At 38.9% G+C, this 17,844-nt stretch overlaps 2 protein-coding genes across 2 annotated transcripts; both read right to left on the bottom strand.

Annotated features, from left to right (window-relative positions):
• Window positions 1-353: 353 nt before the first annotated feature.
• Window positions 354-1,686, bottom strand: cga (glycoprotein hormones, alpha polypeptide). Its single transcript, XM_034222161.1, has 4 exons — window positions 1,660-1,686; window positions 1,466-1,577; window positions 1,141-1,325; window positions 354-428 (listed from the first exon to the last, which is right to left on the bottom strand). Exons 1-4 carry the CDS (start codon window positions 1,684-1,686, stop codon window positions 354-356), a joined length of 399 nt encoding a protein of 132 aa, XP_034078052.1.
• A 3,677-nt stretch (window positions 1,687-5,363) lies between these two features.
• Window positions 5,364-13,110, bottom strand: LOC117550074. The gene is made up of 7 exons (XM_034222371.1): window positions 12,846-13,110; window positions 11,953-11,997; window positions 11,806-11,853; window positions 10,599-11,665; window positions 10,308-10,463; window positions 9,973-10,065; window positions 5,364-6,052 (listed from the first exon to the last, which is right to left on the bottom strand). Exons 4-7 carry the CDS (start codon window positions 10,698-10,700, stop codon window positions 5,747-5,749), a joined length of 657 nt encoding a protein of 218 aa, XP_034078262.1. The 5' UTR covers window positions 10,701-11,665; window positions 11,806-11,853; window positions 11,953-11,997; window positions 12,846-13,110; the 3' UTR covers window positions 5,364-5,746.
• Window positions 13,111-17,844: the final 4,734 nt, after the last annotated feature.

The raw sequence follows: 17,844 nt of genomic DNA, 5'->3' as shown, positions 1-17,844 counted from the left end.
GTTATCAACCTCAAAGTCATTTTCGTACTTTAACACTGCTACTTGTGTTACTATTCCATTATATTTATTTTGCAGTGTATTGGACCGAAGCAACTCAGCATTTCGTAAAGTACTAAATAGCCCTCAAAACACACAACACAATACCATGCATTTAGAGTAAGACGCATTCATTATAATGCATCATTTTAATTGCTTTTCAATCTACAATGAATCATATACATCTACCAACTAAAATACAGGCATTAGACAGTATTGCTACAAAAACATTATCTGGCAACATATCAACATACATTGTAAAAGTGATACAATTTGTTGCCAAGTTAAGCGCTGCAGAAGGGTCTCCAGGTCCGTCTTCATATCTTGTTATGGTGGCAGGTGCTGCAGTGACACTCTGTATGGTTGAATAGTTTTATATTAACCATGTCTGACTGAAAGAGGCAAAGATGAATAAAAGACACATATGTTATTCTTAACCAATTCCTATCTGTCTACAGCAGTAACTGTGTAGATCAAATTCTCTATTAACAGTGTGAGCAGTTTAAATGTTTGGAAATATTTACAACAGAAAGTTCAAATAAACTGCAACCTAATATAAACCAAACATTAGTAAAAGCAAAATATACACATAATTTAAGTAAGATAACAATATCACAGTTTAAAAATGACTTTATTACAAATGAAATAACAGCTTTCCAATCGATGTGGAACCACTGTTTGTCTGTTATATTATAGCCTACAATATTATCCACAGAATTGCAATTGGGTAGAAGTATAAAGTACATCATTTCATTTATAATTATTTACGATAACACGTACCTAAACCTTTAGGTAAGCCTATATTTAAAGTAGTTCCTTTCCATTACTGATTACATGACCAAATCCTCAGAAATATCCTTAAACCAATCTGAACCTAAAATAAGAAAACAGATCGACCAAAAGAGATTAAACTTGAACTATAACAAAAATATTTAAAGTGGAGATTTTTTTGTTTTATCTGCTTATTCTTTAACAGTTAGTCAGTGCAAGTCTGTTATTTGCTATCACTCATGTCAATCTCACTGTAACCTCTATGCAAAGTGAATATTTAAAGTAAAGTTTGCCTGACAAAGGTTTTGTCTGTTACTGTGCCTTTACCTCTACCTCGTAGCTGCGACTCGCAACACAGCATGTTGACTCGGAGGTGATGTTCTTTGGGATCCTCATGGTCTTCAAGGACCAGAGAGGTGTCGGGTAAGCTCTGGAGAAGCAGCAGCCCACGCACTGGTAGATCGGGCGGTCGCCAGGAAAATAGTTGTTCCTTTTCAGTGCGCACTCTGGACAGGCCACTGGAGAAAGACAATACTATTGATTATGGACAGCTTGTGCTACAGTGTCAGAGACAAGTTGTGCCATTTAAAAATGAACCGTTGGTGTTTGGAGAGGAGGGTACCTAATGCATTTGTACTTAATTATAAAGAAACCTTACTGTTTGGTGAGTCCATGCTGGGGTAAGAATCAGCTACGTAAAGAAGAAAAGACATCAGAAGCAGAGACAATCCAGCTGATTTCACTGACTGCATCGTGGTGGCACAAGTCATCTAAGAGAGACAAAATAAAATCGTGAATCCAAAATCTGTTGATCAAAGCATTAGTAAGTCAGACATAAAGATAGAGCATTACCATGTTGTGAGAAAGTTCCCTCTTCATTGTGTCTCTGTAGAGGATGGCTTTTTACTCAGGACTTTTGCTTCCTTCTTTGTCGTTTTATATCCGTGTCTCTGGCCCCTTCCTGGATTAGGTGGAACCTACCAACCTTATCAATGATCTCACCGACTCACTGGCCACCTTTGGTACCTTGCACATAATCCCTTGAAAGGACAAAATGATCGTGGAAAGTCAAAACATACTTCCATCATCGTTCCATCCTGACTATTGATGCTGCATTTAATCCATGGGGTTTTGTTACTTGGTAACTGCTGATTGTTTTTATTTGTCATAGAAGGGTCAATAGTTTTATGTTTTTTTCTGCTTTAAATCACAAGTTTTCTATTCTTAATATTATTCAGCAGTTGCACCTGACTTTTGATATTTCCCTTGACAATGACAAGATCTGTATTCTACCTTCCATTTTCAAGTAGGCATTCGTACATCCAAAAAGGACTAAAAACTCTGTAAAATGTCACTGAATAGGTGATGCCATATTTTTCTTCAATTAAAGCTTCATTCATTGAACTGCTGCATCCTGGCCAAACATATGAAATAAACGATTTATGAGTTCACTTTGATCTTCATTTCACACAAAAACATATGACATCTAAATATTTTCGTCAGTTCAGTTTTTATCAGTTTATAAATGTGACTAAACTCTTTTAAAACACAGTCATTTATTTTGGATGTATTCTTTTTGTTTCCTTTACATTATGCTCATTTACTTGCATAATCTATTAGTGCCATTGCTTCTTCAAAATTGGAGGAATTGATGGATGGAAAAAGTTATGAACAAATGGAAAGATATCTAATAGTTGCTAAGGAGTATCCATCTGTTCACCCCCAGCATCTGAAATGTCAAGGATGAATATGAATTAGCTTTGTATTTCGTCAGTGTGTTTACTTAAGTACTCGTGTCCTGCGTCCTTGGTTGTGCCGGTGATAAATCCTCGGCCTCTACTCGTAATTCAATAAGTGTCGAAGATGTTTCAAGTCACAGAGATGTTTTAAGGCTGTTTAGTTTGCTTCAATCACAACAATTTAACCTTGTTTTGTACACCCAATAAAATGTGGTACTTATGTCATTCCTGTTGATAAGATTGATAGCAATGGCTGTTACATTGTGTGATCTTGACTTTGTCATATGGGGCAATTTTTACTGACATCAAACTTAATGTCCTGTAAAATTAATGTAGCTGTAACACGTTATTTTAGTACAATGGCCTATTGAACAACACGTGTAAGAATAAAAAGCACGAGTAATATCACATTAATCAAGAGCTGACAACATTTTAATCATACCATATAGTCTTATGTAACATCATACTTGGCTCTTTGCAGCACTGTATAAAATAACTGCTTGAAATCAACTTGGACTCATGAGGAATGAGTTGAGCTGTGTTAGTGTGCTTGAGATACAAGATATTAGATGTTAGGAGATATTGAGAAAAAAAGAGAACCAGCTGAGAAAGAAGGCACAGAAGATTAGTTTGATGTGCAGTTTTCCTCACCCTATATTTGAATAATCACATTGACAGGCTTCACGGCCTCCAGATTTATGAAACAAGAAATGGTGCAAAGTCTTTGTATAGTCAATGATCTGGGTGGCTGAGGACGAGAACCAGAGATGTTGAACTGTGTTATATAAATTGTGTAGCCATATGCTTGAGATAATCTCAAGGGCTCCAGTGTCTACACTCTCACTGTTGCTGTGTTGAGATAGCCCTGGTGACAGAGAGGTTAGCTGGTCATGTCTGTATTCAGCAGGCTCAGTTCAAAGCCAAAGGTTTCTGGATGGCATCAGTGTGTTACTGACACCACACAACAAATTAGGTAATTAGCTGAGACCTGTAGTTTTCTTGGCTATGAAGCTAATGAGAAAATGCATTGTAGCAGTAAATAGAATGATGATTGTAACCCATTCAGCTTGAGCATACTGTAGTTACAATCCTTGCTTATTCCCAAGAATGAAGGCGGCCTAAAAATATTAATTAAATGAATTGCAGGTAAACACACCTTTGCTATAGGTGCAATAAAGGGAGGTATGCAAAATACCGAAATGGATGAACAGATGTTTTGTTAAGTTGTTCAGGAGTCAGACCATTTTTGCTTGGAACTCTCTCTCCACACGGTGGCATGAGAGATCTGTAATATAAGAACACGAATGACCCTTTATCTCATTAAATAGCCATGACATAGTGGATATACTGGTCATCAGAGGCTCTTTTTTACTGTTTATCTCTAACAAAGAAGACATTGTCAGGGATAGACAAACAAAAAGCCATAATGTTTTCCTGTATGGGTTCAAAGGTACATTTCTTAATTTCTTAAACTCAGAAGATTTTAATTGCATGTGCCAAAAGTGAGCAACTAAAACGAATTGAATTAAGTCCAAGAAGCCTTCTTTTCTGATGATCAATTAATATTATGTCAGATTAATATTAATATGAATTCAGAAGCTGGATCTTCTGTTGACTTTTTTTCTTTCAAATATTGTATAGTTCTTGCAGTTAAATTACATTATTATTACATTACATTACATTGCATTTAGCTGACGCTTTTATCCAAAGCGACTTGCAATAAGTGCATTCGACCAGGAAGATACAAACTTGAAGAAAACAGAATCATATAAGTACATCAGGTTTCATAGAGCCAAAACATTTCAAGTGCTACTCAACTGGCTAGCCAGTCCTTTATAAGTGCTTTGTTAGTATATAAGTGCTTAGTTAGTGCTTTTTTTCCCTTTTTTTCTTCATTGTATTGCTCGAAGCGGAGTCGAAAGAGATGAGTTTTCAGTCTGCGCCGCAAGATGTGTAAGCTTTCTGCTGTCCTGATGTCAATGGGGAGCTCATTCCACCATTTTGGAGCCAGGATTTCAAACTGACGTGTTTGCACGTGCTGGGGGTTTCATTTAATTTCATCTCAATCTTTATTTCGAACAGACTAAAAAAATAACAAATACAAAATAACAAATGTGAAAAACAGAATACCGTATTGTTAAAATACAGTATTTATCCACATTCATGATAATATTCATACATTTAAAAAATATTAATATTAATAATAATAATAATAATAAATCATATGTGTCCAAAAGGGAGCAGGAGGAAGCAAATGCTTATTAATTCCCACCCCTTACTTGATCAATGATTGTCCTTTAAATCATTATGAAAGTTATTCCTACTTACATTTACATTCACACATACATATACAATAATTTCTCATCTTCAATCACCTCTCTTCATTCTCATAGTTTTCCAAAAAAGTGTTTCTGTACATCCTTTTAAACTGAATTATGCTTGTGCTTTGTTTTAACTCCTGCTCCAAACAATTCCATGAAGTCACCCCACAGATTGTTATACACTCAAAGAAATAACTCATTGGATTAACTCAATTTTATTGTTGGCAGGTTTTCCATCCAATAAATATATGTGGCACAAACTCAAACTAATGGCATCCATGCAGTATAATGTAAATGAGTTAGTCCAACTCAAATTTTTCAAATAGAGTTTAAGTAAAATGATAACATTACCTTTATGAATTTAAATAACGCTAGTCCACCTAAATCCTATTTAATTAATTGAAAATGAAATAATGAGGTTAAATATAATTTAATAAAAATGTGTTACACATGATAGAAAACATGGTTTAGTTTTTTTTATTTTTAAATTCACATTATTCAAAACAATCCTCCATTCCATTCAATACAGTGTTTTAAAATGAATGAATTCACACTGAAAGATGAAAAACATTTCTGAAAGATAATACCATTTTTAAAATGGCAGAGAAATGGAACTCCTATAATTAACTTACAAATCTCCCTTTGCCAAATACAATGAATACAATATAACAGGGGTATGCACTGCTCTTCTAACAGGACAATAACACATAACATGAAGAGTGCACTGCACCAACATATGGAAATAGTGTTACAGTGTGTTGAAACAAATACAGAAAAGCACAGAACAAATGATTGATATAACGGCTCAATCTGCTCTGATTAGGAAACTCGTGAATAAAATGACAACAATGAACTCATGAGTCACTTCTTTTTCACATTTCAATCGAACAACTTGATCTTCAGACTTTCGATTTTACCATTCAGCTTGTGCCCATCCAGATTCATCACTACCTTCATGAACTCGAAGGTGTGTTTGAGGTTGTCCGGAAAGCTCAAATCTAGGGCATAAATAAGTCCCAATAGCATGACAAACCCCACAATCACGCTGCCCAAGTTGTCCATGACTATATTGCCTTCGATGACAATTCCCACGTCCTCTGGCTGCCCATCCACATCTCTTTGAAGTGTGTATATGCCCATGACTGTGTTTGCCATGTCCCTCTTGGCATCTTCAGAGGCAGTGGCCTGAACAAAGACACAAACATACAACACATGTGTTAACTAAAACCTGAATTACTACATTTTATAGAAGCAGATTTACTTATGTGGCTCTCCTCATTGATCAAAACAGTTTTAGACTAACCCTCTGGTATCACTCAAATGTACTACCCAATCTGGCCACTCAGGATAAAAATGTCCACTTTCAAAAACTTGAATGATAAAATGATATGATAACAATATTATATTTAAATATTTTTCCCCCACACTTTTTGGGAAGTGTGGGGACATTTTTTAAATGGACAATTAGGGTAATTTGTACACAGTGTATTCGAGACCGATTAGAAAAATTGAAATTCCAAAAAGTATCTAGAAAAAACACAAAATCATTATAGCCAAATCTGATGTGAAAAATTACCAATTTGGACAAAAATGTCCTGAGTGATACCAGAGAAGGTTAGGACCTCCAACACAGAACTAAATTAAGCTTGTAAGAAAATGTTTACATAAATAAATTATAAAGATATATTCCTGTATGTTCTGTTTGATTATCAACTTTATCTTATTTATTAATTCAGGTATTAAGTTATTTGTTTACATCCCTACTTAATCATGTAATTTGTTGTTATTCCTGTAGTTAATTATGCATTTACCTACTTATTTTGATATGTATTTGATTATTTATTATTTAATAATTTATTTCCTTGATTTATGTGATTATGTAATTATTCCTTTAACAATTTAGTAATTGCTGCATTCACGTACCTTTTTAAACATGAATCTATTGATTAATATATTTCTGTATTTCAGCATTTATTTATTATTTTATTTATGTATTTATTCAATTATTTATAAGTTCTTACATCAGGGTTTCCCACACATAGACTATACTTGGGCGGGCCGCCCAGGTATATTAACGGCCGCCCAAGTATATTTCGCGACCCATTTAGTTTTTTTTTTTTTTTTTTTAATAATTTTTTTTTTTTATAGTTTTTTTTTTTATTCGTCCGTGACCACGACGCCATCTGCGATCGATTAACTTGTAGACAATGTTCCCTCGCTCCCTTGCTCTGATCTCGCCTCCTTCTGGCCTGTTAAGTGGCCTGCCTCACACAGGGTGACTGGCTGTCCACATGATGTGGCCTGCCGACATGGCCACTGTCATACAGATCATAAATCAAAGCCCTTGATTGGTCTGTGTGTCATTCAAGCTCGGGAGAACCTCAGCTCAGGTGAGGTAAAGGACTCTCTGAGTGTTTAGATAGTTAACTTAGTCTAAGTTCTCAGTGGGTCTCAAACGGTGTGGTCACCATTTATGTAAACACATATTTCCATTTGAGAGGGTAGTGATTGGTCTAATGGATAGTGAGGTGGACTGAAGATCGGAAGGCTGTGAGTTCAAATCCCGCCAGGAACACCACCACTAGTGTGCCCTTGAGTAAGGCACTTAGCCCTTAGTTACTCCAGGGAGAATGTCCCTGTAATCCAGTGGTTCTCAAAGTGGGGGGGCGCGCCCCCCCCAGGGGGGCGCAGAGGCATGACAGGGGGGGCGCGAGAGACCAGGAGGAAAAATGGTTATTAAAAAAAAAAAAAAGATTATAAAATATTCATATTTTGAAAAATTATTGATTCGAAAATAATATGATACAGTACTATTACGTCTGGGTCTCTGTGTTTCATTAAAGCTCGGCTCTGTGTGTGTGTGTGTGTGTGTGTGTGTGTGTGTGTGTGTGTGTGTGTGTGTGTGTGTGTGTGTGTGTGGAACGAGCCATTTTGTGTGCGTGCGTGAGCGAGAGAGAGAGATAGCGCACCGGTACCGGAGATCGTTGATATTAGCTTCTGGTGCTAGCGAGCTACGCTAACGGATATAAGGAGTTTTTTTAACAACAAAGTGGAGGAGAGTCCTCTCCTGTCAGACTGAGAGACTCAGTGAGCTAAAGGACTCTCTCAGTGTTATCTCAGTGGGTCTCAAACGTTTTGGTCACCATTAATGTAAACAATTATTTCCGAGGCACACGTTTATATGATCATTATAGTTATACAAAAATAAGAGAATACATGAAAAACAGCTATGAAATAATATATGACAGTAAAACAAGAATAAAGTTTAAAAGAGTGATTTATAAAATATCCATAAAGAAATAGTAAATCTGTTTACAATTCTGTTTCATCTGGGTGTTGAGAGATGTATCCATAGATCTCTTCATTTTGCTCTCAAAGTGCACCAGATTGATGCTTTCAACTTCAATATTTAAAAATCTTCCCGGGGGAGCATGCCCCCGGACCCCCCTATGTGAGGTCCACACACCACCTATAAAAATAGCACTTTACCCTTGCTTACACCTATATGCCGAGACTTGATATCGAGCCTTCATTGTAACAGTCGCGGGTACATAGTGTATGTGCGTGGGGAGTGTTGCAGTAGAAAATGCCACTGTAGCGACCGGTACATTAATGGGAAACCCTAAATGTTTGAGCACGCTCTATGAAAGGTCAAGCTACCCCACAGCACCCCCAAAAGAAATCTCTGGCGCCGCCACTGAGCCTGACTATTTGTGTTGGGGGGGCCCGACTTTTTTTTTTCTCCAAAGGGGGGGCCTGACCGAAAAAGTTTGAGAACCACTGCTGTAATCGGTCATTATAAGTCGCTTTGGATAAAAGCGTCAGCTAAATGAAATGTAATGTGATTAGTAAAATATGCATGAATAAATAAATAAAAAGTTAACTAGGTGAAAAAAGGTAAGATACACTTTTAAAACTTGTTGAGAGAAAACTAGTCTTTGCTGCTGCCTCAAAGAGGAGCAGGGGGAGAGGATGGAGAGGGGGGAGAGGAGGGAGACAGGAGAGGCTGATTCAGGAGCACAGACACACTCACAACTATAAATGAACCAAAACTAAATTAATAAACAAGTTTCAGTGTTTTTTTCATATTGGAAAAGGTATGTTATTGGTTATGGCCTTGATTTTATGATTATTGAAATGTATACAGTTCTGTTAAATATAGGTGTTTCCATAGATCTAGTCTCTTTATTTTCCCCTCAAAATGCACCAGATTGATGCATTTAACTCCAAAATAAAAAATAAAATCTTACCGGGGGGGGCATGCCCCTGGACCCCCCTAGAGGATTTGAGGTCGACCCCCACTAAAAATCACATGGATAGGTTCCTAAATACATTAATAAATACATTAATTTTTTTAAATAGTAACCCATTTCCATATGTTCATGTGTGGGTAGTAGATTTAAACTATAGGGCTATCATTATGGACCCTGCCTGTACCTGTACCTGTTCGCTCTGCCATTGCGTGAAGGGTCTGCTAACAAGCGACCAACAGAAAGGTTAATGTTGTTGCACGTCACCTCAACCCCCCCCGCTACCACCACCCCCCAAAGTATATTTCAGATCTGTGGGAAACACTGGCAGTTAATGGACCAGCACCAGAGGCATTCCCATACACACAGGCGTTGGAGCTGTTCTGTTGGAGCTGTTCTGTTGGAGCTGTTCTTCATGAAATCCCAGAAGGATTAAGTGCTCTGACAAACAGTGCCATCTTTGCGCAAAAATGATTATACCGGAATGAAAAGTCAATAAATAATGTTGTTAAAACTTTTTTTTTTTTCGCGCACCGAAATTATTTGTATAAATGTATTAATTCACTTTTTTCTATATTTATTTTAACACTTGCCCGATGAAATTACTTCTGTATCTATTTATTATTATTTTTTTATTTCTGTATTTATTCATTCTTACATATATTCATTCCTATATTAATGTATACATTTATTTATTTCTGCATGTATTTATGATATGTGATAAGATATTTAGATGTAAGCAGGGATAGGGTTGTGTGCCATAGAATTTTCTTATTATAAATGTAAGTAATGGTGGTTATAATTGTGGGTAACACTGTTAACCACTACATTGAAAACATATTGTGATAAACATACCTGATACTCCTTAAAAAAAGAGTCTGGATCCTCGTTGAGGTAGATCGCGATGCTTCGCAGGATGCACCCCCTCTTGATGTGGATGTTTTCAAACTAAAGCAGGGGCGATAAATCAAAGACAATTAAGCACAATGCATGTGCAACAGAGCAGGTCTACAAAGTAGAGGGCTGTATCTGTCGTGTGTGTCCCTAAGCAGGACTCCTTACCCCTACATTTCCACAATAAGCTATTGCCTTAAAAACACTATAAAAGCAGACAATTTCTTAAATGTGTTCATATGAGCATGGACAAAAACAATACAGTGAAAAACGAGGTTCTCTGCATTTATACTAACCAAATCTGATATTGCAAGGGCTTCCTTGATTTTGTGGCCCTTTAGTCCTCCTTTGATCTTGAAGATCTTCAAGAGCTTGTCTGAGAAGTGGTCCAGCTGCCACATGAACTTTGATTGAAGTGGTGATGTTGTGATCCTCAAAAACTCCGCATTCACCTTAAAAATATTATTAACAAGCACAATACAACCAATTGTTACTTGTTTATTAGAATCACAACCATGCAAGGATGTAGACATGAATCACAAAGGACAATAATAAAAGACTGTCAACAAATACAAATATTTACTTACTTCACTCTGCTGAAACAGAGCAGGCCATCTGCATTTGAAGTCCCCTATCAAAGGCCTTTGCTCCACAATCTCAAGGCGTCTGTGGGAGAAGGTTTTTTCCATTTTTGCTTTTATCACCACTTCATTGTCACGCTTTTTCAGTTCTGACAATAAGGCAATTCTCTCGTTCTCCAAGCTTTCTGTGGTTTCGCCTTTTGGGTGCAGAGGAATGTAGTTTATTTCAGCTTTTCTTGGTTTTTTTTATGTTTGCTGCAGCTTTGCCTTGGCCTGTTTTCTTGTGCTTTAAGGAGTTCACAAGGATTTCAGGATGTCCAAGACGGCCAAGCTTTGTACGATAGTTTTGCATTTTGTACTTAAGAGACTGTTTCCACCCCAATCTTGGATCCTAGCTGCCCCAAACAAGAGTGGGCCCTCGTCAACGCTGCAGCTACCTCTTCACACTGATAGTCTTTTGGATATTTTGTGAATTTGATCATTTCTTCGGCTAGGCCATCAAGAATGACTCCTTTCAGCTTTAGGCCAGGCTGGAAGTATGTACCAGTTGTCTCAAACTCTGCATTCTGTAGATGAAGCTCAAATTCAGCCTCGTAGGTGAGCTTAGGAACCACAAAAACTGTGGGCCAGGATAACAATTGTGAGGCCTGAGCTTCAGGGGATGGATGCGGGGTTGACGTATACACCATATCATCACTGCAGCATGAGGCTATTGATGATGCAGGGATTAGAGGCTCTGAGCTTCCAGTAATTGAGGTCTTATCAAATGAGTCAACTGTGTACTAAGTGATGGAGGGCTCAATATTTGACAATATAGGAGAGTAAATTACTTTCAGTGTGCTTTTATCCTGAATTTCAGACACTGATGTAAGATTCATGAACTCGTTAAAGTCAACATCCATGTATTGCAGACGGAAGTCCTCTTTCAATTGAAGAGATGTCTTGACAAATGTGTGCAGTTCTTCAACTGTTGCTGGGATTCCCGAATCCAGGGTCAGTTGTCTAGAGTCAGACTGGTCGGCAAAGATGATGCGCAGAAGCGCCCGACCTGCCGTTATGGAACACCTTTTAATCTAGAGCGGAAACAAGGTGAAAGAATAACAAGAAAGAAACACATTAGGATTATATCAAAGATGAACATAAAAATATTTTTACAGTTTAACTGCCCCTTAAATGTGCATGTGTCTGCTGGAAATGTTTTAACAACAAATACCTGCTAGCTAGTTCCAAACTGCAGTGTTTGCACTGCCACATGCATAACCTGAAAAAGAGAAAAAATAGAATTAGCAATTGACACTGAACAACTGACAATGTCACAGATCAGCTTGTGCAAGTATTGTGAAAGTAGCCGTGTACTTACCATAAATAAGAGGTTTCCCCAAGGTGCTTGTTAATGCTGATCAAACTGCAAAAGACAACAAATATATTTTAGAGGTGTGATTAAAATGCTTATATATTTGAATTTTCACAGAAAACACATAATTGCCTAAGATTGCACAACCCAAAAAACGTTTCTGCACAACTCTGGGTGCCTGCTTGTGAGTGAAGTAACCCATACAAGATTCACATATATATTATCTCATTATTTATATTAAATATTTGGCAGTAAAAAACTCAACTCAACTGAACTCCTACAGAAACGAGTGGCTCCGCCTGTCCTCCTCTGCCTGCCTGCACTAAAGCCAGGAGAGAGATGGACAGACCTGCTGAGCTTTATGATAGAAAATGGCAGCCCTTGCGTGCAGGCTCTGCCTCCTATACTGTTACCTCATTCACTTGAATTACTCTTTGCATTTTTTGGTTGAATTTAAACTGAATTTCGGTGTACTGTGTTCAATGACAATAACATTAAATCGAATGTAATATAATCTAATGATCTCCATTATCCATTATCCAATGCTAACCGTATCTAGCAAGCTAGCTAACAAACCAGTTATCTGGCTAGCTAGCTTGCCGCTTTACCTCATGCACTTTAATTACTCTTTGCATTTTTTGGTTGAACTTAAACTGAATTTCGGTGTACTGTGTTCAATGACAATAACGTTAAATCTAATGTAATATAATCTAATGATCTCTACTATCCAGTATTCAATGCTAACCATATCTAGCAAGCTAGCTAGCTTGCTGTTTAGACCCAACTAAAAACGGAGCAAAATATAACACTGTGGTTTCAAATATTCTTGTCGATATTATGAAAAGGCATTACTTGGAAACAGGGAACATTCTAAACTACTAGAAAAAACAAATACTTACCAAATAATAGACTTTCCACCGTCAGTTTCCCCAGTCAGTTTCCACAGTCAGTGTTAGACAAAAGGCGGCAAATGACAGAACGGATGTTGCGCATACGCAAAGGGGGTGTGCAAAGGGGCGGTCCCCAATGAAAACAATTCATTTTGAGTTGCTCTGTCTTAAATACATTTAATAAGTGAATTGATTAATGTAATTTGTGTTACACTAATGAACTATACTTAGGTTTATTTCTTAAATAAAAATATTTAAGTAAAGTGAAACAATTTTTAATGTGTCAAGTCTAAGAAGGGCTTGAGTTGTTTAAAATGTAGATTTCCTCTCAAATTATACCCACCCTCTCTGTCTATGAACAGTGTTTTTAATTTCCTAGGAAGTAGATTATGTCTTGCTCTGTACATGATTTTAACCATGTCCTGGATGTAGGAAGGGCCAGAACCATTCACAGCATGGTATGCAAGTACCAGTGAAGTGGATTCTAGCAGTTACTGGAAGCCAGTGAAGGGAGCGGAAGAGCGGTGTGGTGTGGGAAAATGTAGGAAGGTTGAAGACCAGACAAGCTGCTGCATTCTGGATAAACTGCAGAGGTCGGATGGCACATGCAGGTAGACCAGCCAGGAGGGAGTTGCAGTAATCTAGGCAGGCGTGAGATGACGAGAGCCTGGACCAGAACCTGCGTCGCTTTCTGGGTCAGGAGGGGACGTATCTTCCTGATGTTGTAAAGCGTGTATCTGCAGCAACGGGTTGTAGCAGCGATGTTTGCAGTGAAGGACAGCAACCGCCATCTCACCAGTCATAGCTCACATAATTAACCTCTCCATAAAACAGGGAAAAGTACCCAAAGACTTCAAAATTGCGAGAGTAACCCCCCTGCACAAAAAGGGCAGCAAATTGGACCCAGGCAACTACCGCCCTGTTTCTATACTTACCTCCATCTCGAAAGTCATGGAAAAAATAGTATATGAACAGGTCGAAAAGTACCTCGCGGAAAATAAACTAATCTATGAATTTCAATCTGGCTTTAGAACATCCCACTCCACTGACACATGCCTTCTTTATTTGAGCGACCACATCAAACAAGAGGTGGACGAGGGCAAGTACTGCGGCATGGTGATGCTGGACCTACAAAAGGCTTTCGACACTGTCAATCACCCCATTCTGATTGACAAGCTAAAATCAATTGGTTTTGATAAACTATCGGTGAGCTGGATGCAATCCTACCTGGAGGGGAGAGAACAGATGGTGGAGGTAAATGGTACTCTGTCCCCCCCCCCCTCCCAGTGAGCTGTGGTGGTTACTGTTCCTAATTTATGTAAATGACATGTCATCAGCATGTGACTGCAACTTGTTCCTGTTCGCGGACGACTCAGCCCTGCTGGTCTCTGACAGGAACAGGTTGCAGGTTGAAAAAACCCTCAGCTCCGAGCTCGGCAGAATCTGCACCTGGCTCGCCGATAATAAATTATCATTACACCTGGGTAAAACAGAGTCCATTCTCTTCGGTTCGAAACATAATCTCAGCAAATCCGACGACTTCTCAGTTGCAGTGGGTGACATTATTGTCACAAGTAAGAAGGAAATTACATACCTAGGATCTATTCTTGAGGCAAACCTCTCCTGTGATAAAATGGCATCCAATGTAATAAAAAAAGTCAATCAAAGAACTAGATTCCTATACCGGATCTCCTCTCTGGTAAACAAAAACACCCTGAAAACTCTGGCAGGAGCACTCATTCAAGGGTACTATGACTATGCTTGCACGTCATGGTACCATAGCAACTCCAAGGCGCTAAAAATAAAACTTCAAACATCGCAAAATAAACTGATCAGACTACTGCTTGACCTTTCATCTAGAACCCACCTCACCTCTGCCCACTTTGACAACCTAGGATGGCTTAGAGTAGACGACAGAGTACAGCTACTTGCAATGGGCCTGGTCTACAAGATCCACTACACCTCTATGGTACCCATGTACATGTCAAAATTATTCCCAAAGGTCAAGGAATACCATGATCATAACACCAGAGGGAGCTCCACAAATCATGTGAAACCCAGATTTGGCACAAAAAAGGGGGAATACACGTTTCGCAATTATGCCACATCAAGGTGGAACGCTCTTCCCACAACTGTAAAGGAAAGTAAAACTATACTTACCTTCAAAACCTCTCTTAAAGAGCACCTTCGGGGAAGAGCATTGCAAAACTGGCCCCGGTAATGGTACAAATCTCAACCTGTCGTTCAATGGACAGCTTCCCCCCCACCCCCCCCCCATCTATGTATATACTCGCATTTTAGACTCTGTTACTAACTGTATATCTGTAGACTTGGTATGTCTTAAATGTCCGGTTAGGATGTATTAGAACGAAATCTAAAATGAAAATTGTAAATAAGCAATCTGTATGTAAAAAACCACCTGTATGTAAATTGTAAATAAGCCATCTGTATGTCAAATATGTCTTAAATGATATGATGAATTGGAAATGGGGGACCCTGATGTAAACAAGACGAAAGTCTTTCTCTGGTCTGCATCCCCTTAACAATTGTATGTTTTGAGCTGTACTGTACTGTACCCAATATACAAGCTGTTAATAAACTTTTCAATCAATCAATCAATCAGTTTGTTATCTAGGGTCACACTCAGATTCCTTGCAGTCTGAGTCAGGGAAACAACAGAGGGGCCGATGTTCATTGTTAGGTCAAGAGTGGGACAATCTTTTCCCGGAAGAAAAAGCAGTTCAGTCTTGTCAAGGTTGAGCTTGAGGTGGTGAGCAGACATCCACTGAGAGATGTCTGCTATACCAGGGGTTCCCAAACTTTTGGGGGGGTTGGGGTGCTAGTGGAGCCTCGCAGCGGCGAAACCGTGCCGCGCCACACTATTAAACCGTGCTACGTGCTGCAGTGGAAATGCGCCATAATTGCGCCGCATAAACGCATAGGTGCGCTGCATTTGCGGCTCAGTTGAGGCTCCCTCCGCAAGGTGAGGCCCCACGCAGTCTGCGTGATCTTCCTGTATGGAGGGACCACCTGTATTTTAGTTTGTCTATTTGCGTCTGTAGATTTCTCTTAAATTCACCAAAAGTTAGCATAACGTAACATAAAGTACCGCGACCGCTGTTTGAGGTATCGTTCGAAAGCTCCGTCTCTCCTGCACAATCTCATTGGATCCAAATATGGTAATTTCCTTTGTATCAGCAACCAATCGTGAAAGTACAAAGGGGTCTTAAACCAAAAAACTCAATCTCATTGGCTGGTGTCAATTTCTGACAACGTGATTCGTTCAGATGCGTCACGTGGTGTGCTAAGACACTTCTTGGTTTAGCTTTCGCTGGAAATGTAAAACTCAAAATGGCAAAAGAACAGCGAAAAAAACGTTCAAAGAGAAGACGACAACAATTGTCACTTGCATGAAGCAATGTTAGACAAAACACAAATGATCCCGAACACGAAATACCTTCACGGAGTGCGTCGAGGCGCAAGATGTCATCCAAAGAACAGGAGGGTTTATAGCGCCTCACAGCAATCTTTAACCTGTTAAGCCTTGAGTCTGTTTTTCAGGTCTCAGGCTCGAAAATGACATTCCCAGAACAAATGAGCATATCTTCACTTCTAAAAGGGGTAAATTCATAATCCTTTTTCTCAAAGCAAGGTTACATCTGTGAGTTGGATGTAGAAGTGTCAGAATCAATATAGATGTTTTTATTTTCAAGTAAATTCAGATTGAACATAGGCTAGTAAAAAACCACCCTTGAATGATGGGATAGTAGACTAAAAGCTTTAGGAATCCAAACTATAACATAATAAGTACCCTGTATCAAGATTGATGCAAAACAAGTGAAGTTTGACCTTTTTAGAGAGATTTAGAAGAAAAAAAAACACTTCTGGGGTCATGTGGGGTACATTTTCTATATCTCTGGCCCCCCTCGTTCGATTTTGATGATTGACATCTCTTTTTAACCGTTAGAGCCAATAGAATCGAGGGGAAGTTCCTCAAATCCATCTAGACATTACCCATTGGTGAATGAGTGCTGTGCAGCCAGAATGCCTCGGAACCGGAAGCTGTGATACACTCTGGTGACTATTAGCAGCTAATATAAAATCTCCGATTTGTACATAAAAATGGAATTATGGATTATCAATAATTTGTGACAGAGACATTGGATTAACCTATGGATTAACCTTCAGCCGCGTTGCTATCGTTTTAATGCCATTGAACATGACTTTTGATCAGAATAACAGCTAAAGTGAGACGATCTCCCGTGTTTGCTCCGTAATGCTACGTGTTGTGATGTCTGTGTTTGCTTCCCCTGTTGCGAGTTCTGATCGCTCAGTGATTATACTAATACCTATATAATCTGTGGAATCTCAGCTTTAATCTGATATATTGTATGTGCAGTTACGATAAGTAATAAGGGGTTGAGTTCTGTGCTAAGTGCGTTAGAATTTTCTTCGCTCAGGGGTCATTTAGACGCTTCTTATGAGACTTGTCTTTTGTTTTGATAAAAATGGTTCATATTGTCAGTTAGCTGAGTTTCTTCCCGTTAATCTGGTATGACACATTAATAGGTTTTTAAATATTAAGAAGCCCTGAGACACAGTTTTGTGAGAGAAAAAACCCGCAGCCCCCTCTACCGGGGGCTCTCGGGCTTAACAGAGGTCCCATGCAGTGGCGGCGCTAGGGGGTGGCTACTTGGGCTCAAGCCCCGGATGTTTTCTGAAAAGCCCCGAATGTTTTGTTTTAAAACGTCTCGTGAGTAATGTGCAGTACCGGAGTCCAACAGAGAGACAGCAGCCGCGAGACAGTAGCCTGCGTACTGCGTAGCCTTCCCTGCCCTGAAGAAGAAGTGATCCTTCGTTAGCGTGAAGAGTCTGCTTTATGCGCTCCACAGTAGCCCCGCTGCGAGGCTCCGGCGAGTTCACAGTTCATGAGCATGCTCCACTAGCAAATAAATCGTCAGAAACGCCGACACCTCCTCATCTCCACCGCTCCCATGTTTTATTTTGT

This window comes from Gymnodraco acuticeps, unplaced genomic scaffold (assembly GCF_902827175.1).
Source record: "Gymnodraco acuticeps unplaced genomic scaffold, fGymAcu1.1, whole genome shotgun sequence".
NCBI classification, from domain to species: domain Eukaryota; kingdom Metazoa; phylum Chordata; class Actinopteri; order Perciformes; family Bathydraconidae; genus Gymnodraco; species Gymnodraco acuticeps.
This window is presented reverse-complemented; position numbering and strand designations above follow the sequence as displayed.